This window comes from Pelophylax lessonae (assembly GCF_965119305.1).
Source record: "Pelophylax lessonae genome assembly, chromosome: 7".
NCBI classification, from domain to species: domain Eukaryota; kingdom Metazoa; phylum Chordata; class Amphibia; order Anura; family Ranidae; genus Pelophylax; species Pelophylax lessonae.
Window position 1 is genome coordinate 202,776,248 of NC_138774.1, and position 23,537 is coordinate 202,799,784.

The window sequence follows — 23,537 nt, forward strand, 5'->3', positions numbered from 1 at the left end:
GCTGTGCAGGGATGACGCGCAGGCACCGGAAGTGACGGGGGGGCGCATTCTGGGAGCGCTGGAGAAGAAATTTTCAAGGTAAGTATTTCTTCTAAAAGGTAAGTGCGACCCGGGACAGTTCAGAGGCTGTCCATTGTGGAATGTACTAGCCCTGACTGTCCCTGGGGTATTTTTATCTAAATTTCACCCCCGAAGCCGGAACTCTGCTTTAAAGTGCGATTTAGAATTGTAACACTCACATCCAAGTAGTTAACAGTTTCTCTGCTCCATGTGAAATCCAATTTAATGTTTTTTTCATTAGAGTTTATTCTGTTGGCAAAATCCTGTAGGGATGCTTTTGAACCTGCCCAAATAAAGACGAGGTCATTAATGTATCTTTTATACATCAATAACTCCTCCCTCTGATGTGCATAGATTTTCATATCTTCCCATTCTCCCATAAATACATTTGCGAGACTGGGCGCAAATTTCGCGCCCATCGCAACTCCTCTACGTTGAGTGAAAAACTGACCCCTATACCAAAAATAATTATGGGACAAACAGAAATCTACAGGCTTTGGTGCTCACAACACTATCTTGCAGAAACCTATCTAAATACTTACCCACCCTGGCCGTTACCGACCCAATGCTTTTTACAATGGGCCTGGCTGGTGGGTTGATCTGATCCTTATGGACCTTCAGCAGGATATATACAGTATATTGAGTATTCTGCTATAACTTGGGACCAAATACTTTTTTTCTTTTTTTGACAGAATTCTCTTAGCAAACCGAACTCAATAAGGTTGTTTAGATCTCTTCTATATATTTAAGTGGGATCTTTCTCCAACAATCCATATGTATCTGTGTCATTAAGCATCTCTGTCAATTGATTATCGTAATAAGATCTACTTAAGATTACTACACCTCTGCCCTTGTCAGCAGGTCTGATGACCACCTCCTTCCTTTTCTCTAAGGACTCAATTCCCACCTGGATGTATCTGGGGTTGGCGTTTCTTATAGGTTTTATAGCTTCAAGATCTCTAATAATCAATTGCTTGAACACATCCACATTATGGTTAGATGATTGTGGAGTATTGAATTGTGAGCTATTCTTTAGACCACTATCCACCCCCACTGTAGCTGAACATATTTATAAAATCACCATCGGGTACAAAGATCATAGTGTTCCCCTGCATTTCAGGGAAAAATATGGAAGGGACCCCTCAGGACTCAAGTTTTGGAGTATTGAAAAGATGCCCCAGGCTTGGAGAGGATCTAACTGGGTCAGGGAGTTGTTAAAGAAGGAGACTCAGTGGATTTATTTGACAAATGCCCTGGCACCAAATGGGTTAAACATAGACCTAGATCTAAACTGTTTTCTAAGCAACTATTTGATTCAGAGAATTTTATGTGTGGTCACATTTTTCCGCCATAGTGTCCCGAGTCTACCTAATGCTAATCCCGTTTAGATTGGCATTTCTTGGTGACTATGGAGATACATGAGATGACCACATAGCGATAAAGAATAAAATACCTGAGTAATTATAACATCTTGTTATTAAATCCAGCATTGTCATATTTTAATAATAATCATACAATATAGATGGTTTATGGGTTTTGGTATCTGATTATGCTTGACCTTAATTCGTGGTTGTTTGAGGAAAAAGCCACTATTTTATTACATTTTACCTTTTGTTGTAAGAGTGGCATACTTCTGTCACTGAACAATGCAGGCATGCATTGTTCAATATCCATCAGTAGGTGTTACCCTTGAGTTAAGTCGAGATGAGACATAAAACATATCCTAGTGAATGGATGATATACATATATATGTGCCGTATATTTATAAGTTACAAAACTGACTGGGAGATTACATTGGTTATTCCGATCCTAGTAGAGGCATATATCGTTTAGATGATGTCATTTTGAACAAAGGTTTTGGCTTGCTTCTTGAAGGAGGGGTCAAAATGCAAATTGGGTGTCCGCATATGAGTATATAGGACGAGACCGGCCCACGTGCTTACGCCCTCTGTCGAAGTTGTGATGACAAAACGCGTCAAGGCGTAAGCACGTGGTGTCCATGGTAACCTGGACGCTACGCCGTATCACCCGGAAATCGGAGATAGTAGCCGCGTGAAGCGGAGAGGAGACAGGGAGAGCGGTACTGTGATCTCGGTGCTTTTTTAATTGCCTGCTGTTACATATTTTTTAAATGTAAGGAGATTACTAAGGGGGGTGTTTATCTATTAAAATTTTAAAACAGTATCACGCTATGGGTCCTCCTTGCCTATCTTTCTCTTTGCAATACGCTTGTCACACAGTTTGGGAATTGCCTGAGTGAGGAGTGAGGCGACTTACAGATCTTGGAGCAACTACTTCTATAGGAGCTTCTGGGAACAGGTGTAAAGGAGTATCTTGGAATGAGAAAGGAGATAAATATTGGTGTACAAGGCATTCTATCCCATATGTTCCGGTGAGTGCCCATTGCCTATGGGTGATCCACAGGAGGTGTGGTGGAGGAATTAACCCTTTAGAGCATTACCTTCAAACAAGGGGGATTAAGGAACTTCCTTTAACATCTTTAATAAGGACTTGATCAATATCAGCATGATATATTAAGAGACTTTATATATTAAGAGGCTTGATATATTGTGCCATTTTCTCCCAGTGTTATTTCTTTGTGGGGTAGTATATACTTTATGTACATCAGCCCTTATTGTATCACAGACCTCATTTGGGGGTTGTTTCAATGCGTCAGCATACACAATAGATACACTGCTGAGTGTGATTATTATGCAGGTGCCTGTCGGGCCATGAGAGAGGAATTACACTTTGGTACTAGATAATGCATCCGCATCCAAATTTCCTTTCTCAGGCTGATACTTCAAGCTGAATTGGAATTCTGAAAGTGCTGCTAGCCATCTATGTCCGGTAGCATCCAACTTGGCTGTAGTTAGTAGGTAAGTCAATGGATTATTGTCAGTCTTGACCACGAAGTATGCTCCATAGAGCTAGTCCCTTAACTTGTCCACCACAGCCCACTTGAGGGCCAGAAATTCCAATTTATGGATGGGGTAATTCTTCTCAGATGGGGACAGACTGCGACTGATGTAGGCAATGGGGCGCAGCCTCCCTTCAGCTTCTTGGTATAACACCCCCCCAGTCCATCTCTAATTGCATCCACATGTAACTCGTACGGCTTGGCCAGGTCTGCATATGCCAAGACAGGAGCTTTGGTGAGATTCTCCTTTAGCCTCCAGAAGGCCTGTTCACATTTGGTGTTCCACTGAGCTTGAATGGACTCTTTGGACCCCCTAGGTCCCTTCTTGGACATCTCGCCCTTCTGGTAAGGCAAACTCTCTTCAGCAGCTCATTCAAGGGTTTGGCGATCTGTGAGAAATTCTTCACAAACCTTCTGTAGTAAGAACAAAATCCCAAAAAGAATCTCAATTCACATTGGTAGGCCTTGGCCAAGTAGTGACAGCTTCCAACTTCTTCAGGTCAGTGGAAACTCGCGCTGCAGATACCACATGACCCAGGTATGTAAAAGACATCTGGTATAACTGACATTTCTCCAGGGATAACTTTAACCCTTCCTCATAGAGCCTTTGGAACACTTTCTCCAGGTGGGCCTCATGTTCTTCTAATGTCTGCCCAAAGACAATAATGTTGTCTAAATACACAAGGATCAAATGCATGTCACCCACAGTGTTTTCCATGAGCCGCTGAAAGGTTGCTGGGGCTCCCGCCAGCCCTTGTGGCATACGGTTAAACTCGAAAAACCCCAACGGGCTGATGAAGGCAGTCTTTTCTTGATCATCCAGGTGCATTTGTATTTGATAATATCCACTCTTCAGGTCTAGTACACTAAACCATTTGGCCCCAAACAGGCACTGCAGAGCATCTTCTATCCGAGGAGTAGTGTACTGATCAGGAATAGTCCTGCGATTCAGAGTGCGATAGTCAATACGCATTCTGATAGTCCCATTCTTCTTGCGGACCACTACTATGGGTGAAGCATAAGGGCTGCGAGACTCCCGGATGACGCCCGATCTCTTCAACTCAGACAATTGTTCCCTAAGATCCTCCAAGTCACTCAGTGGCATCCTCCAAGCTTTTTCTCTAAAGGGCTTGTCTTTGCTGAGGCAAATCCGATGGTGGACACTCTTAGCACAACCCACATCATAATCATTTTTAGAAAACAGCTTCTCCCATCTGGACAACTGTGTCTTCATCCGTTCCCCCCACTTAAAGGGAACAGCTGGGCGTCGAGGAGAAGTATCTTCTGATCCTTTCATCTTGTCTTCCTCTTCCTTCAATTCTTTAACGGTGAGGCAGCACTCACATGCCAGAAGACCACCCTAGGCTTCAGACTGACAGGCTGGGTTGTGACATTCCGGACACTAACAGGAATCTTCCCACCGTTCTTGCGTAGGACCTTTGTTGGGACTATTTCTGGGACTAACTCAATCCCGCTGTCTTCTCCTAGCAGGTCCCCTTCCAACATCACAAAGGGGCCTGACTGGTCCCAGGACAGCTTCACCACAGCCTCCATGCAGGTCCTCTCTCCGGCTGCCGGAGCTTTCCCACCTCCTCAACAGGGGTCCTCTGCTCTTGTAATACTCGCTGAAAGGCTTGCCTCAACTTGGGATGCACCTCTTCCTCCGATGAACCCTTGGCTAGCCTCCGACGAGCTTTAGTATTGAAGTCTCTCACCCTCCTGGGTTCAGTTTCTTGAGGAAATTCTATTGTCTGTACTTTACTGACTTGGTTCTTGGAGTTCTCCATACCTTCTCTTGAACTCAGGTGGTCCCCACAAGGGTACGGAGGCATTGGGGAGGGACGGGGAAGAAGACCCCCCCCCCCGCAGCGACTGTGACCATTATCATAACTACTGGAGCTCAGGCTTCCAGAGGGACTCTCAATTGGCTCCTTCACTGAGGTCCCCTGAAATTTTCCGCCTTCTTGGTGAAAACGAATTTCTGTAACGCTTTCAATAATTCTTCCAGTACTTCAGGGCTTAGGCCCTGTTTTGGGCACTGGGCCGAAAGTGTCCCATTTCTCCACAGGTGAAACATCCTCTCTCTCGGGAAGGAAAAAGATTGGATCCCTTAAAAGTTCTCTGTGTCTCAGGGACCTTCCCTTGGGCCTCCATTACTTGCATGAGGGTCTGGCACATCTGAGTCTGTGCCTGGGCCACCTGAAGCATCAGGTCTGCAGAGGGTGAACCATCCTCTGACTTCTTCTTCTCTGCAGTATCTTCCTGGTGAAGCACCTCCAATTCCACTTCACTCTCATCTTCCGAGAGGCTATTTTCTACCCTCACTAACCGGGCTGTAGCTCTCTCCCTTTTTCCTTCATTGTTTAGCAGCTTCTGAGAGTCCCAATGCTCCCTGGGAGGATAGTTCAGTCAAACAGATGATTCGCAAACCTTCACTCCTCCCAGAACTACATCTCCCATAATTCAATGGTCCGTTGCCTTGTAGAAACTTTAATAACAAACAGAATAATCTGAACAACTCCAGGTGGAACCTGCGACCAGGCTACATTTATACTGATATGGACTGGGTAACACGTTAGGAACGGAAGGATGGCACAGTCTTTAATGGAAATTAAATTGATCAACCTACAGAGGGCTGATCTCAAAGACACCCCGAAAATCAAAGTGAAAAAATGCAGCAGGGTAGTCCATTTTGCTGAAATTTCATTGCAGCAACTCAAAATGGTAACCAGTAGTTTGTATTACCCCCCACTTGCTTGTATGCATGCCTGACAACGTCGGGACATGCTCCTAATGAGACGACAGATGGTGTCCTGGGGTAGTTCCTCCCAGATCTAGACTAGGGCATCACTGAGCTCCTGAACAGACTGAGGTGAAACGTAGTGGCGTTAGATGGGCCGAAACATAATGTCCCAGAGGTGTTCTAGTGTATTTAGGTGAGGCGAGCGTGGGGGGTCATTCAATTGTATCAATTCCTTCATCCTCCAGGAACTGGTTGCATACTCTCGCCACTTAGGGCCGGGCATTGTCGTGCACCAGGAGGAACCCAGGACCCACTGCACCAGGGTAGGGTCTGACAATGGGTTTAAAGATTTTATCCCTAATGCCTAATACCTAATGGCAGTCAGGGTGCCATTGTCTAGGTCTGTGTGTCCCTCCATGGAAATGCCCCCCCAGACCATCATTGACCCACCATCAAACCAGTCATGCTGAACATGTTACAGGCAGCATAACGTTCTCCACGGTTCTCAAGACCCTTTCAGGTCTGTCACATGTGCTCAGGGTGAACCTGCTCTCATCTGTGAAAAGCACAGGGTGCCAGTGGCAGACCTGCCAATTCTGGCATTCAGTGGCAAATTCCAATCGAGCTCCATGGTGTCGAACAGTAAGCACAGGGCCCACTAGAGTACGTTGGGCACTCAGGCCCAGGGATGTCCCTACCATGGGTCCCCCTGGGTTCATTGGACCCAGGCAGCACTTGAAGAGGGGTGGCAAATTGACTCCCAAGATTTTTTTTTCCAGCAGTTTTGTATGTCATCAGTTTTAGGCGCATTACTGGCCGCATTTCCCCATCTCATCCTGCCACCTGTATTGCAAACTGATGAATATAAGGAGGCAGAACGTCCCTCACATGATCATGGCGCAATGACGTCAGACATCAGCACACTCCATCTCATGCAGGGCAGGCTAGATCTTCTAGGCAGTGGGCACTGCAGACACAGGAGTGACAGGAGGACTGAGAACAAATAATTGGTGTCTTGGTGTCCGGTCCACTGGTAAGGTATGGAAGGATATAACAGTATATATAATATTTTATAAATGTTATATTTATATAAAATAATGAATGTGGGGGGCCATTGTTGGGCGTGTATTTTTTTTTGAGGGGGGGGGGGGAGGCAGCATTTCATTCTTTGACCCAGGCAGCTCAATGTCTTGGGCCAGCCCTGCTCAGGCCACCCTCATGAAGTCTGTTTTTGATTGTTTGGTCAGAAACATTCACACCAGTGGCCTGCCGGAGGTCATTTTGTAGGGCTCTGGCAGTGCCCATCCTGTTCCTCCTTGCACAAAGGAGCAGATACCGGCCCTGCTGATGGGTTAAATACCTTCTTTGGCCCCGTCTAGCTTCCCTGGATTAACTGCCTGTCTCCTGGAATCTCCTCCATGCTCTTTAGACTGTGGTGGGAGACACAGCAAACCTTCTGGCAATAGCACCTATTGATGTGCCATCCTGGAGGAGTTGGAATGACTGTGCAATGCCTGTGCAACCTCTAGAGGGTCCAGGTATCGCTTATGCTACCAGTAGTGACACTGACCCTTGCCAAATGCAAAACTAGTAAAAAATTGTCAGAAATGACGAGTAGGGAAAATTATTTCAGTGGCCTCCACCTGTAAAACCATTCTTTTTTGGAGGTCGTCTCATTGTTGCCCATCAAGTGCCCCTGTTGTTATATCATTAACACCAAAGCAGCTGAAACTGATTAACAACCCCCTCTGCTACTTAACTGACCAGATTAATATCGTAGGAGTTTACTTGACTTGATGCTATACTCTGATTAAAGAGTGTTCCTTTATTTTTTTTGAGCAGTGTGTATGTAGTGTATAATAGACAGTTATGGAGACAGCCTATGTAAACTTATTTCATATTCACTTTTTCAAAACATTATAATAAAATGTCAATAATGAAAAATATTTGTTGATCTTTGAATGGGCTTCTAAGGCTTAATTGTAAGCTCTCTCAGGACACTGGCAAGAGTGCACCTGCTGCTAGACCATAGACATTAACCACTTAAGGACCGGAAAGGTTTTACCCCCTTAATAACCAGGCCATTTTTTGCGATACGGCACTGCAATACTTTAACTGACAATTGCCCGGTCGTGCGACGCTTGACCCAAATAAAACCGATGTCCTTTTTTTTTCCCCATAAATAGAACTTTCTTTTGGTGGTATTTGCATTTTTAATTTTTTGCACTATAAACAAAAAAAGAGCGACAATTCGGAAAAAAAAACAAAACTATTTTTTACTTTTTGCTATAAAACATTCCCAATTAAAAAAAATAAAAAAATCATATTCAATTTAAGCCAATATATATTCTGCTACATATTTTTGGTAAAATAAAATCCCAATAAGTGTATATTGATTGGTTTGCGCGAAAGTTATTGCGTCTACAAACTAGGGGATAGATTTATGTCATTTGTATTTATTTATTTATTTGTTTTATTTTTTTTACTAGTAATGGCAGTGATCAGCGATTTTCAGCAGGACTGCGACATTGGGGTGGACAGATCGGACACCTAACTGACTTTTGACACTTTTGAGGGGACTAGTGACATTACTATAGTAATCAGTGCTAAAAATATGCACTGTTACTGTACTAATGACACTGGCAGGGAAGGGGTTAACACCAGGGGCGGTCAAAAGGTTGTGTGCTCCTAAGGAGTGATTTCTAACTGTATGTATCAACTCACTAAATGAACACAAAGACCTGTCTTCCTAAATAGGATCCCTGTGTTCATCTCTGACAGAACAGTGGTCTGCCCTGCTTACATAGGCAGACCGCCATTCTGTCTCCATGGGGAGCGATCGCGGGGGGATCCACTGATTGGCTCCCCCTCTGGCCAATTGGCACGTGGGCGCGTCCCCACTATCTGTTTCACGAAGTGACATACAAGTACGTTGTTTCGCATAAAGAACTGCAGCCGTAAAACTACGGCGGCTGGTTGGCAAGTGGTTAAAAGGTGAACATTTTCCTAACAAGCAGTACACGCGTGTATCACTGCCCCCTAGAGGACTGCTAAATTCTTCACCTTTTTGGGTCCCTCTGGGTTACCGTTAGCAATTGTATACACAAACTTAACACTTTACTTTTCGGCTCAGTGACCTGTGTTTGGGGTGTCGTTAGCATTGTACTGACACCTGCTGCAGATCACAAGTGAAGTAGGATTTGAACATGGTGTGGGAAACGTGCACAGAAGGTGGGTTTCACACACCGGGTTCCAGTGTGAACCGCCACTTAGTTATCTACTCACTTTTTAGAAAAGCTCACTATTTATTTATATTTTTTATTTACACTTGCAGGTAGGGGTGGGGATAAAATAGTTGGTTGAGCTACTGTTTTAACCCCTCCCCCCCCTTTAGCAGCAAGAGCAATTGGATCAGGTTGCACACATGCCCTGACAAAACTTCCTGCCATATTCGGTGGGCAGTACTACTGCCAAATGCAACTCCTTCAAGCAAATGAGACTGAAGCACAACCTCTCTACAACCATGTTTAATAATGCTGACTTTTAGGGGTTAAAATGGTTACTGAGAAGCTTCCCAGCCGCATGTCAACTGCCATCTGATTCACCATAGATCAGTTAATAGAGGAGTGGCAAGGGCTGCCAGAAAAGTGAATTAGGTTTAAATAGGCTGTTTTTTAGTGCCCCTGTTGTGAATTTTGAAGATGAGTTTATCCACAATGCAAATAGCTCCAGGGGTTTATAAGGCTAGTTGTAAAGGTAATTGTTTAGAATATGTAAATACTTTAAAGTGCATAGTCTGGCAATGAGTTCACTTTAAGGTAATGGTAAGAGATGTGTGCTATCTTTTACACTATTTATTTAGCTCAAAACTCTATACAAGGGACTCCCATCTTGTTAACGTTGCTGCAGGCAATGACAAATAACAAATTCCTGGGAAATCTAGAGAAAAGAGAGGCATTGCAGTCAATTAAGAAAATAATACAGAAAAAGCAAAAGTTTACCTGCAACTTGTTCATTCTGTGTTTAGACTAATTAACTCGAGGGAAACAAATTGCATGTGTACTAATTTATGTAATTACACTGACACCCCTTGTCAAATAAAGCAAAAGATATACAAATTGTGCTTTCAGTATATCACTACCTCTTTTAGGATCACTTAACAGTTTCACTGACGTTTTTGTATTATGGAATATTGTTGATTGACAGAGGCTGGAGGCTGGTCACAATGGAGCGCATGGTCTGCCTGCTCTGTGACCTGTGAACGTGGACAGAGGAAACGCACCCGGCAATGCAATAGTCCTTCTCCATTGTGCGGAGGGTCATGTCGCGGTAATAATGAAGAGGTTGAAAAATGTGACACCCTTCAAGTCTGCCCAAGTAGGTGACCCCAATCTTTTAATACACTTTACAGTATACCATTTTTATAGCTTTGATATGAGCACTACAATCATCGTAAGGATCAGCTCCATCCAAAACGATTGTTTTCATTTTATGCTCTCATCTCTTAGGAACTGGTGAAATAACCTCAGGAGAATAGTCGGTTCCTCTCATCTCTTTTATATATACAAATGTTGGAGTTGTGTTCCTCCCTGTGGATTCTAGATAAAAAAGAAAAACATGACTTGTCTGTTAGTCAGTGACATCTTGTTGTGAGCCGATGGAGAAATTTGCCCATTATGGTCTCCAAATATAAATAAAATGGTGGGCCAGTATTTTGGAAAATAGCACCTGTCATCTCCCTGGGAACTAGAGATATTAAAGTGACCCAGATGACCTTCAGGTTTAATTGCTGACCTTCTCAATATGCTAGTTGCCTTGCTGTCATGCTTAAAAAAAAAACAGTTGGATGCCGTTCTGATTCATTATTGACATCTGTGAACCAAGTAAAAGCTCCTTCACACCCCCTTGTGGAATCTTCATAGAAATATATTGAGTGTACAATTCACACAGAGGAACTAGGTAGCTGTGCTTACAAGAGTCAAAGTACCAGAGGTGGTGGAGTCAGATATCCTCACTGGGGTCTTCAAACTTCAATTTGTAGAAAAAGGCTGTGTTTGACTTTGCCAAAATTTGGACTTAAATTACATGACAATGTAAAGTAATAATGGCTTTTAGATCTTTTATTGCATTTTTTTTTCTCCCACCAGCTCATGGGCAATGGGGTGCCTGGGGAGGCTGGGGCCTGTGCTCATCCAGTTGTATTGAAGAAGGTTCTGGAATATTCCCAACTCAGTCCCGATTCCGACAGTGTGACAACCCAAGCCCTTCAAGCAGCCCCCCAGGAAATCAATGCCCAGGGAGTAATCGTGACTTCAAAGATTGCACTGGCCTTCCCTTTTGTCCAGGTGAGCAACTAACTCTTAGGGTTGTAACAGTCATATTTCTTGCAGTGCTCTCATGTCCTCAGGATGGTGTCGGGGAGGCATGCACAGCCCCAATATTGCCAACCAGGCCTGGACTAGCCATAGGGCACACCAGACATTCACCCGGTGGGTCTGGGCCACCAAGCCGCATGTCCTGGTAAGAGTGGTTTGTTGGTGTTGGACCGCACAGTGGGAGGTGTCGTCGGCTGCGGTTGCCACTCGCCTTCAGCTGTGCGACCATGCCTATGTCTCCTCTCCCAGTGTATCGTAAAGATCTGTATCCTCAGTATACCTGATGTAAGGGGAGTACTATGATAGAAGCAATTGATCAATGCGAATACTCTGATAGGAGCACCTAATGTAAGGGGGTACTCTGGTAGGGATACCTGATGTATGGGGGCACTCTGATGGGGATACCTGATGTAAGGGAGCACTCTGATAGGAGCAACTGACTATGGGAATACTCTGATGGGGGCACCTTATGTAAAGGAGAACTCTGATGGGGATACCTGATGTAAGATAGTTCTATTTTCTTTTACTTGAAACTTGGATGTGATTGACTGACTTACTTTTAAGTTTTATTAAAGAAAGATGCAAACCTCGGCTGGAAGAAAATTTTAGTGAGCGGACCTCCTAGGTTTTTAATTCATTTTTCCCTTTTTTATGCCTTAGATTAGAGAGGCAATTGCATTTTCTAAACCTGATTTTTGTTGCTAACTATCCCCTGTTTTGAATCCAGTTTAATGAAGTTTAAACTAGGAAGCTGCACTGGCAGACTATATGGTTAGAGAATAATTCCACCTTTTGCAAAAAAGTAATTAATGCACCGATTTTGCAAAAAGCAAAAATGTGCATTTATAAATGTATTCAATTTTTTCCTGCAAAGTATTGCAATTGCGATCAGTGGACTGAGGGTGCAATGCTCTGGCTCATGCAGACTCTTCCTCCAACCCCTGGTCCAAAGAGAGATACAGACCTTCAGTTAAAGATCTAGGGAAATATTAATGGACTTTAATAATGGACTCCATTAAGAACCATGGTCCCTTTGCTGCAGTGGCCTATGGGACTTGTTTTTTCATTCACACGTTCCTGTAAATGATTGATTTGGCTATACGGGCGGAGCCATACACAGTTTGTTGACTTCAAATCTGACAGGAACCATTGGAGAGAAGGACCCTGTAATTCTGTAAGTGTGAGTGCCAGTTTGGGGTTGGGGACTTTGCCGGCTGAACATGTTTTTTGCTACACCCTAAATATGGGTCTAACATGAAATATGGTCTGAAAGGTGGAGTTAGCCTATAGTTAGAACAGCAAAACCAAACTTCAAAACATAGCAAAAACACCAAAAAACTCTGTTGTAATCTTGAGGAAAATTATTTCTGCAATTTTCAATTAAATGAATGAATAAGGCTAGATTTAGGGTTAGGTGAATTATCATCAAAGATTTCCATTACAGAGCAGAAAGTCTTTATAAATTGTCAAGATCTATATGCAAAATATATTTTTCCTTTTCCTTGTAAATTGTATTCTCTTTTAAATAGAACTGTCTATTAGTATGTATTGCCATTTAGCGGTTTCCTCACTGCCATCCTCATGATCTGTGTATGGTTTCCATAGTTGATGGACAATGGGGAGCGTGGCAGAAGGACTCGGAGTGCTCAGTCACCTGTGGTGTAGGACGGGAGGGGCAGAAGAGATCTTGTGATAGTCCAGCACCTAAATATGGAGGAAGAAATTGCATTGGATCTCCTACCAGACATACTGTCTGCAATACACAACAGCCTTGTCCAAGTAAGTACCCCCGTAGGAGCTACTAGAAAGATGCCTAGGGTTCTTTTTCCCAACAGTAGCCCCATTGCCAGGCACACGGTCACAGTCACTCTTCGGGTCAATCCAGGGGTGTTCTTTTTGGTGGTTTTATTTTTGGGTAACTTGGATGGGGTTAGGGAAATGAATGGGATACTCCTCAATCTACAAATAGAAGGACACTTGTCTTGTATAGAACTTTGAGCCTGTAACAAACTTGAGGATTGTAACATTCCTCTGGTGAACAGTCCAAGAAAAGTCCTTTCACTGGGAATTAAACAGACTAAGCTCTTCAGGACGCTGGGAGTGGGGACTATGTCCCATTTACACACACAGATTACTCTAACTTGCGAGGGATGGCCTCAGCTCACAGTCTCTAGGATCTCTCTTCAGTCTGAACTCAAAAATTTCCATAGAAAATTGGTTGCCAATATCCTTGCGACAACTTTCTCTTGTGATACTAGACTAGATCCTCAGACGACAGTCCCTCAGTCAGCTCTCTGTGATTTTCAGGAACGCAGGTCTCCAGGTAGCCCACCTAAGGCCTCAACACCTTGAAGGTACATAGCAGGGGGGCCTAAGGCGGCAAGTAGCCTCCCCCCTTAGGCTGTGACCTCCTTCTAAGGAAAAAGACTCCCCTGCACTCTGTCACAGAGTATTTATACAGGCTCCTAGCTACCATCTGGGCGACCCTCATGAGGGATTTGCCAGGGCTGTATGAATATTTAGCTGCTGGTTAGACCTTCTCTGCCCACTAATTTCCAAAGCTTTCCAGACTGATTGGGGGGCAGTCAATCCTGCAACTGCTGCAACACAGAACAGACCAAAATAATCAACACAGCCACATTGGTTACAGTGAGCCAAACTAAATTTGCCTAACAATAAACAGCAGCTCCACTGAGTACAGTGAGCCATAACTAAATGTCCCTTTTCTAACACCTATTCACCTAATCTTAGCAGTTATCCAGGAAGGTGTTACATAAGGGATATTTGGAATGCAACTCCTAAAATACTAATTTGAGGTGTTGTGTACTTGCTGCAAAATGACATAATATATGTTGGATCCAAGGAAGGTTTTTAAGCATCTTAAAGGGACAATTAAACGAGAAAAATCACCTCCTGGTGCCTCCCTACAGGGACGGATTTAGACCCTCTGCAAACCTATGTGCATTTAAATGATGACCTTTTTGTGAAAGCTCTGCTTCGTGTGTCATGTGACTAATACTAACATTTCAGAATCTACTATTGGATGCAATATAAGATCTGCTTTATATATAACTGTAGTGACCTCCAAACCAAGGAAAGGAAATATGGGTTCATGTTTTCCTGAACTGTAAAAAGCCTCATAACTGCTCCTATCTTCCCCTGTAGCCCTAAATTCCCACATCAGCCTATCTTCCCCTGTAGCCCTAAATTTCCACATCAGCTAAAAGCCTTTATACAATGGGGGGCAGCCACAACAATCAATAGTAGGAGGTGGAGTTTGCGGGGACAAGTTCATCAAACAGAAAATCTGGTCAATATTTATATACCAATATGCCTAGGGATTTGTGGAACCCTGGTGTTGATCTGATGTGCAGGAGCTTAAACATGCATGCCACATGGTTCAATGGTTGTTAAAGCACATATTCTTCAGTTTAAAATCACTTTAATAACCCTATTGGGTTATAAAAAGATCCAGAATAAAGGTCCCTGCAATAGAAGAGCTTTTATACTTATGGAACGCTACCCCCACAGGAGCCACTGGTAAGTTTGGGTCCTCTGCTCTCTCTATCCAAGGGCAGACTGGCAACCTTCGGCCCAGGGGGCAAGTACAAACCAGAGGCCCTTGGTGCAGCGAATCCCCCCCCCCCACTCTTCCTCTTTCCGTCCTCCTCCTGACCCCAATTCTAGGGTGAAGCCCTGCTTCAGGTACTCTCTACTCACTGGCTGAATCTGGGTTCCCAACCTGGCAAGCAGGGGGCAATTGGGGGGAGCTTGGACAGCTCGGTTGGGGCTGGCCAGGGGAGGAGAGTCTCCAGTGGGGCATGGATCCGGCCTCTGCTCTGACACAGTTTACACCATCAATGCTGGGGAGGGAGGCCTGTGCTCTGTCCTTGTCTTCATCCCACACTCAGTAGGTCAGTGGTGGGAACTTTTTACTTCTCTTCACCAGGAATCCTTTAGGCATGTCTGTGGCAGAAGCGGTGAAGCCTGTTTACAGAACATAAGAGTGGCCCAGGGGGCAATTGCCCCCCTGCCCCCTGGCCCAGTCCTCCCCTGTCTCTATCCCTGGGCGAGGCCTCACCCTCACTGACACTATTAGAATACCTTAACTGGGAACTCCCAGAATACGTACAAAGATTGCACACACTGCCCTTTAAAACTATAAAAAGACTGTATTGGTAGCTGTACTGTATATCACAAATATAACAAAGCACTTTGGTGCATCAATATCAATGCACATAAACAAAACAAAAGCAGATACAATGCATCCAACAGGGGAACTTCTAGAATCAAACGCAGTATATACTGTAGTACCAGGAGTGTAAACAATAGCTCTCTGTATGAGAGGTTACACCTCAAGTGACCAAGGAAGATTTTAAGGAGAGGGGTTAGAAGAAATAGGCTAAATCCCTTGAGAACTCTCAAACAAAGGGGTTCGGAAACTTGTACTCAATAACAGCAACCCAGTTCAGCCCTCAGCAACATTGGGGCCCTTTAAAATTTTGGCGTGCAAAAAAGGTGAAGATGGAAACTAAAGTAAAGTCAGTGTTCTAGAATATAAATGGCTATAGGCTCTATATTTGGCTTTGAGGTACTGATGGATGAAGCAGCAAGTGTGATAAAGCTCTTGTAGCAAAAGGGAGCAATGGAGATGTGGCTCTTTGTCAAGTCTAGACTGAAGGAAAGGTAACAGATAGTTATAGTTTTAAAGTAGATCAGAGACCCTCTTACAAAATCCCTCTGCTATAAGTAGTTTGTGTGGTGGGGGGCTCCCTTAAGCAGTGGCACAGCAGACCAAGGCAGATGGGATGATGACCTGGACAGCAATTCTGGATAGCAGGTTGCCACATTCAAAACAACCCCCTGGTTCTGTCGTCCAGCACTCTCCGTCTGGCACTACCCAGCTTAGCACAGCTTGACTCGACACAGCACGGCTTGGCACAGCATGACTCTCACTCCTACCCAGTTGGCTCGCCTCCCCCAACTGCCTGGCTTCTTCTTTCTTTCATATGGTCCCTCCTGTCCCCAGGTGCTTATGGGTCTTGTAGTTGCAGCCCATGGACAGCTGTAGTTAGGATCCTTTCTCAAGACTATCTCCCAGAGTGCTCCCAGCTACTGTAATCCATTCACAGTTAGGAAAGATCAATGGGCAGCACAATCTTGTGAGAACATAGTTATGCAATTCAGAACAGGGCCTAATAGTACACTTCTCCCGTGGCCCATGTCTCCTACCTCCCTTCTGTCCAGCTCTGCAGCCTGTCAGTGTCTTTGGCATGTGAGAGGATGCAACGTGGTGCGGCGGCAGTACCTTACACACAATCCAGTTGAAAATAGACAGAACTTGTATTGTAGTCAGATTACAACAATTCAGAACAAGCCTGGCTAAAGGCAGCCCAACCGGGAACACAGGTAGAGATGTGCAATTTGTTTCTGCCCAAATATAAATTTGGACTAATTTTTGGTTATTCCGAGATTTGGATGTATTTGAATCTCCAAATTAAGTAATAATACATTTAATTGAAATTTGTTTAATTATGTTTAGTATATTCTTATATTGTATCGAATTCCAAAATTTCTGAATAATTCCAAATCAGATCGATCGAAAAATAATCAAACGATTTTGATTTCTATGTGAAGAATAGCTTGTTGTTAAGAATAAGCCGAGAAGCCGGTAACCCTGTCCTTAACAACTGATTACTCATCAGTGGGGAAGCCCACTGACAGCTTAAATGTAAGCAAAAGAAAGTCGGCAATGAAAAATTCAGAAAACAATCAGCGTGGGTTTTTGAGGTGTGGGGCTCTGCTCCTCCATCCCAAAGCACCTTGCCCCCATATTGATGACAAGGGCCTCTTTCCCACAACCCTGGTCGGTGATTATGTGGGTCTGCGGGCAGGGGGGCTTATCAGAATCTGGAAGGGGCCCCCAGATCCCAGCCCCCCCATGTGAATGAGTAAGAGATACATAGTACTCCTACCCATACACCAAAAAAGTGTAAAAAGAGAGTAGACCTCAACATGAGTTTTTGACAAGTCCCTTAGTCCTTTATTAAAAAATTTGAAAAAAATGTCCCCCATGTAGCTCCATCGTCAATCACAGCACCCGCCACACCGCCGGACCCGAAAAAAGAAAAAAAAACTTCCAGTCTGGTCGAAGGCTCCCGCCGTCTGCCTGCTCCGCCATCTGACATTACCTAAATAACTAAGGGGCAGAGTCACCCAATGACATCATTAGGTGACCCCCGTCCCCTTGTGACATCATTGACCGAGCATGCCTCTGGTCGATGGTGTCACAAGAGGGAGGGGCCCCCTGGTGATGTCGCCAGGTGGCTCCACCCCTTAGCTATTTAAGAACTGGCAGATGGCGGAGCTGGCAGATGGTGGGAGCCTTCAACAAGACCGGAGTTTTTTTGCTTTTGTTTTTCGGGTCGGGGGTGGAGGTGGGCGATGATGCATCTACACTGGGGGACATTTTGATAAAGGATCAAAAACTTGTGTTGTGATTTTATTTATACTTTTAGGTGAATAAATAGGGGTACTATGTATTCACATGGGAGGGTGGGGCGAATCTGGGGACTGCCCCAAAGCACCCCCCCATGTTGAGGGCATGCGGCCTGGTATGGTTCAAGGAAGGAGGGGCTGCACGCTCGTCCCCCCTTTCCTGGCCTGCCGGGCTGCATGCTCGGATAAGGGTCTAGTAAAGATTTTTTTTGGGGGGGGGCGACCCCACATGTTTTTTTTATTCATTTTGGAGAGGGGTTCCCCTTATAATCCATACCAGACCCAAACAGCCTGTATGGAATAAGAGGGGTCTCCCACGCAGTTTGTTTCTGAGTTTTTCATTGCCGGAATTCTTTTGTTTGCATTTTAGCTGTCAGTGGGGAAGCCTGCTGACAGCTGATGAGTCATCGGTTGTTAGGGACACGGCGGCAGGCTTCCCGTCCCACTCAATAACAGCCAGCTATTCTTCACATAGAATTTGAATCGGCCAATCTCTTTTTGTCTGATTTGAATTCCAATTGCTCTGAGAATTTGAAATTCGTTAGAAATTTTTGTTTAACTGAATTAAACTTAACCAGGGGTCTTCAAACTATGGCCCTCCAGTTGTTCAGGAACTACAATTCCCATTATGCCTTGTTCTGTTTCCGAATGTCAGAGTTTTACAATACCTCATGGGACATGTAGTTCCGCAAAAATTGGAGGGCAGTAGTTTGGAGATTCCTGAACTAAACGAAACTAAACAAATTCTGAAATGAATCAATGAAACAAAATTTGTAACATAATGAATCTATATGAAACAAAACAAATTTAGCATTCTGCACATAAACACAGGTTAACAGAAGATTGTAGAAGAGCAAATCTCAACTGAACTGACAGCATCTGTCTTGAGGGACAGAATGCGGCCTGGCTGGTCCAAGCCCAAGTGGGGAGGTTTCCAGAAGAAGAGGAGGATTCCTATTGTATGGATACCCCCTAGAGGTTTGCTGGATTTTGGGTCCCCCTATTCCTGCACAGCCAGGCAACACACATTTTCAACTCTCATTCAGTGACAAGAAATCAGTCCATGGGCTTGTTTTTGTTGTTTTATTGGGGAAAACAACTTGGATAGGGTATAGGGATTATGGGATGCCTAACCTGACTCGAAGAACAACAAATGAGGACAACTTCCTTCTTTATGTACAAAAAATGACTTATCTCCAAATGTATTCCTTCTGGAACAGCAACAGTCTTTCAGAAAATGGCAATGAAAACTCCCTTTGGTAGGAGCTCTGTGTCCCCTTAGTGGAAATTTAGCAAAGTCTCAACTTGCAGGAGCTCTATGTCCCCTTCTCTCAAAAATACCAGTCCACCTGGTTGCTTAATTAAATGTCCCAGGGCAAGGGATTGGGTTTAGCTTGTTGGCACTGTCCCAGAAAGCTTGATAGATATTGCATCAGACAGCTTTCTCCCTTTTAGGCCCTGAAAGTGTAGAGGTACTCATACTGTCCCTGGAAATCCTGCTGCTTTGGAAGAGACTGCTGTTCAGACCTACTGCTGTCCAGGTCCTTTCTTGCAAAAAGGGTGTCTTGAAGAAGAGACTGTGGGGGTAGTAGAGATCCCTCTGTCCTTTTCTCAGCTCCCAGCCTGGGAGCCAGGGTCCCCACCAAGGCTACACAACAGAGTTTCCTCACTCCATCTCCCGACTCTACCGATGAAGGGGCTCCACAATATTTATGGGCTGATCCAGCCACCCTGCCAGACCTCCTGCCAGGGGTTTGTTGAGATTCCCATAAATATGCAGACCAGAACCTCCTGGCCTCCACCCACTAGCTTCTAGAAAGGTCTCCAAGCTTCTAGAACCAGGAGGAGGTACCAGAGGCCTGACCTGTACAGCCCTCTAGTCTGATCTACAGTAACCCTAACCAATTCAAAGACTAACCCAGCTACATGAGTCAGAAACTAAATTTGACTACACTAGTTTGCACACTAGGGGGTGCTACACTATACTTATAATGCGTGCCAAACACAGGAGCCAGGGTTTTAAATATACTCTGTCTGACCCAAGATGGCCACCAGTCACATGGGCTGTCAGCATCCAACCGGATCACTTCTCCAGTCACCTGGGAAACCAAAGAGGAACCATATTCCTATTGACTTCCTCACCCTCTGCACTGCTGCTGCAGTTGAGCGCCACCTGCAGTGGAAAAAATAGACTGCACTTGCCTACAGGCATGCAACATTTCCGGGAGAGTCATAGTTCTATCCTTCGAGCCCTGCATTATTAAAATTAATCTGACAGCCACTTGGAATAAAGAAGCATCCTTTTCATTGCAGTGGTTAGTTTCCAGTCCTCTCAACATCCTAAAAAAAGGTATTTTCTGTAGCAATGTATGGTTCCTTATAGGCGGTTCCGTAAAAAACCCTCTGTATTATCATGGTTCCCTCTCTTTTTCCTTCCTTGTAGTTGATGGGGAATGGACCAATTGGGAAGAATGGACAGAATGCAAACGTCTTACAGGAGATCTGATTAGATGTAAAAATAGAGTAGCGCTGCAGTACAGGAAACGCCAATGTGTCGGTACAAGGTTTGAAGGAAAGTGGTGTGACGGTGATGCCAGAGAAAGCCGAAGTTGCTACAACGCAGATAGATGTTTCTGTAAGTTAATTGATTTTATTTTTCTTTGGGCCTACAGGCTGCATGTTTTGTGTGCTGCTATGTTAAACAATTTTGCAGAATATATTAACCCCTTGCCACCCAACCACAGTATATTTACTACAGGCGGACAGCAGCTCCAGGCTAAGCAACGTGCAGGTACATCATGACTTACTTTCTGGTTTGTGGGTGCGCTGCTGGGCCCCCTGCTGAGCTGTGCTGTGATTGGCCACAGTATGAGTTTGTAAGCATGTTACAGCCAATGATTTTGGATGTATGCCTGCTGATCGGCTGTGGCCAATCACAGCACAGACCTAGTACACGCTATAGGATTGTAAAAGACCTGGATCACCTTTGGGTGACCCAAAGATAATAGTAATGAGGCGTGCATAGCGTTCTGTGATGAACAGTGGCTGTAGCCAAATTGTGTTAACAATGGGGGGACTTAAAGGGGCAAGGTTAAAAAAAAGGCAAAAGCATTCCTTTACCCATAAAATATGATTCAAATAATAAAATGTCACAGAAATGGTAAGGTGAGTCCTGCGCTGTCTGAAAGGAGCGATAAAAGGGGTGTGGAAAATCCCAGATGCTGCTAGTACCAGGACTGGTAACCATACAGTGTTAGAAATATAAAAAAGTGGGGGGTACTGCGCAGTACCCCCCACTTTTTTATAATAAAATGTCACAGCTAAAATACGAACCTAGCCTACCCTAAGAGTGGACACTGTCAGTCAGGAGAGCAGAGGACAGTGTCAGTAGAGTAGTGAACGGATTCAGTAGGGCAGTGGACATGTCAGTAAGACAGTGGACGGTGTCAGTAGCCCAGAATATGGTGTCAGTAGAGCAGTGGACATGTCTGTAGAGCAGTGGATAGGTCAGTAGCCCAGAATATTGTGTCAGTAGAGCAGTGGACGTGACAGTAGAGCAGCTGATGGTGTCAGTAGAGCAGTAAATGGTATCAGTAGGGCAGTGGATAGTATCAGTAAGACAGTGGACGGTGTGAGTAGAACAGCTGACAATGTTAGGCACACAGGGGACATGTCAGTAGGCCAGAATATGGTCTCAGCAGAGCAGTAGACGTGACAGTACAACAGATGATAGTGTCAGTAGGGCAGGGAGCCGTGTCAGTAGAGCAGTGGACGGTGTCAGTAGAGCAGTAGACATATCACTAGGGCAGAATATGGTGTCAGTAGAGCAGTGGACATGACAGCAGGGAAGATGATGGTGTCAGTAGGGCAGTGGATGATGTCAGTAGGGCAGTGGATGGTGTCAGTAGCGCAGAGGACGGTGTCAGTAGAGCAGTGGATGGTGTCAGTAGAGCAGTAGACATGTCAGTAGGCCAGAATATGGTGTCAGTAGAGCAGTGGACATAAAAGTAGGGAAACTGATGGTGTCAGTAGGGCTGTGGATGGTGTCAGTAGGGCAGAATATGGTGTCAGCAGGGCAGAGGACGGTGTCAGCAGGGCAGAGGAAAGTGTCAGCAGGGCAGAGGACAGTGTCAGCAGGGCAGAAGACTGTGTAAGTAGAGCAGTGGACGGTGTCCGCAGAGTAGAGGACATGTCAGTAGGCCAGATTATGGTGTCAATAGAGCAGTGGACAAAAAAGTAGGGCAAATGATGGTGTCAGTAGAGCAGTGGAAGGTTTCAGTAGGGCAGTGGACAGTGTCAGTAGGGCAGTGTACCTCCATCCAAAAACCTGAATCAGCTCTACTGAACCAAATCCCCGCCTGAAATGTTCAAAAAGTGGCACTGTACATTCTACAACCCTTTCAAGCACCTTTTAACCACTTGCTGACTGCCTAATGTACTTTTACTATGGCCAGTTGGCTCCCCTGAGCAAAATCATGTACCTGTAGGTCATTACTTGCAGGGGGCTCGAGAGGGTGCATGCTGATTGGCTAGAGGGGGGAGCCAATTAGCCTGGTCCGCCAGCCACCAGCCATCGTTCCCGAGAGACACAGATTTGCGGTCTGCCTATCTAAACAAGGCAGATAGCCATTCTCACAGGGAGGAAGACAAAGATCTTGTGTTTCTGCTAAACAGGAACACTGATCTCTGTCTTCCCCCAGTCAGAGCAACCCCCACACAGTTAGAAAGCACTGCCAGAGAACACATTTAGCCCTTTGATTGCTCTAATGTTAACCCCTTCCCTGCCAGTGTCATTAGTACAATAACAGTGCATTGTTTTAGCACTGATCCCTGTAAAAATGGCACTGGCCCCCAAAAAAGTGTCAAAAGCATCAGTTAGGTGTCCAATTTGTCCAACGCAATGTCAAAGTCCCACTATAAGTCGCTGATCACCGGCATTACTACTAAAACATTTTTTTTTTAAATTCTTTAAAAATACCCCATCGTTTGTAAACGCGAAAACTTTTGCGCAAACCAATTAATATACACTTATTAAAGGTTTTTTTTTTTTTTTTTTTTTTAACCAAAAATATGTAGCTGAATACATATTAGCCTAAATTTATGAAGAAATACAATTTTTTACAATTTTTATTAGATATGTTTCATAGCAGAAAGTAAAAAATATATATATATTTTTTTCAAAATTTGATTGCCCTGTCACCCAGCCATTGCCATGTACAGTGACAGTGTACAGTGTTATCACTGATCACTGTACTAGTGTCACTAGCGGTCAGTTAGTATCTTTCCCAGCCAGTGTCAGTTAGTGCCAGATTACCCACCCACTATCACAGTCACACTATAAGTCCTTGGTCACCGCCATTACTCGTATTGTGTCTGTACAGATCAGTATCTTAATCACGATCAGGACTATATCAGTGTCCCCAATAGTATAGTGTCCCCAAGAAAGCAGTTTGGTTTTAACTAAATACATTACCACTATAAAAATGTTTTATTTAAATAAAAGAACAATATACATTATACCCACAAACATATGATGTATACACGCATATCAATAAAAATGGAAGCAATTGCCTCCAAGACTGCTGGGAAGCAGCAAGACCTTAGGTTGTGATATTAAGGATCACATAGACCACTCATTCTCCCGCATACCACTTGAGCTCAGGATAAATACTGTTTTTAACTAAATACATGTAGCAGGAACATTTTGGACTAAAATAATGACGAAATTGAATTTTATTGGAGATTTTTTATATCAGGAAGTAGAACATAACATTTTTTTTTCAACATTTTCTGTATTTTTCCATTTATATAATAAAAATAAAACACAGTGTTAATCAAGTACCACCAAAATAAAGCTTGTGTAAAAAAATGATATATATTTATTTTCCATATAGTGTTTCAAGACTGCACAATTGTCAATTAAAATAGCGCAGTACTAAAT

At 44.2% G+C, this 23,537-nt stretch overlaps 1 protein-coding gene across 1 annotated transcript in view; it reads left to right on the top strand.

Moving 5' to 3' along the window:
* The window catches only part of LOC309559646 (properdin-like), a 95,263-nt gene that overhangs the window by 52,033 nt on the left and 19,693 nt on the right, over positions 1-23,537 (top strand). Inside the window, exons 4-7 of the mRNA XM_082262993.1 lie at positions 9,930-10,100; positions 10,871-11,068; positions 12,704-12,877; positions 20,040-20,231. Coding sequence (XP_082119119.1) covers positions 9,930-10,100; positions 10,871-11,068; positions 12,704-12,877; positions 20,040-20,231 — 735 coding nt within the window. The remainder of the gene's footprint in view (positions 1-9,929; positions 10,101-10,870; positions 11,069-12,703; positions 12,878-20,039; positions 20,232-23,537) is intronic.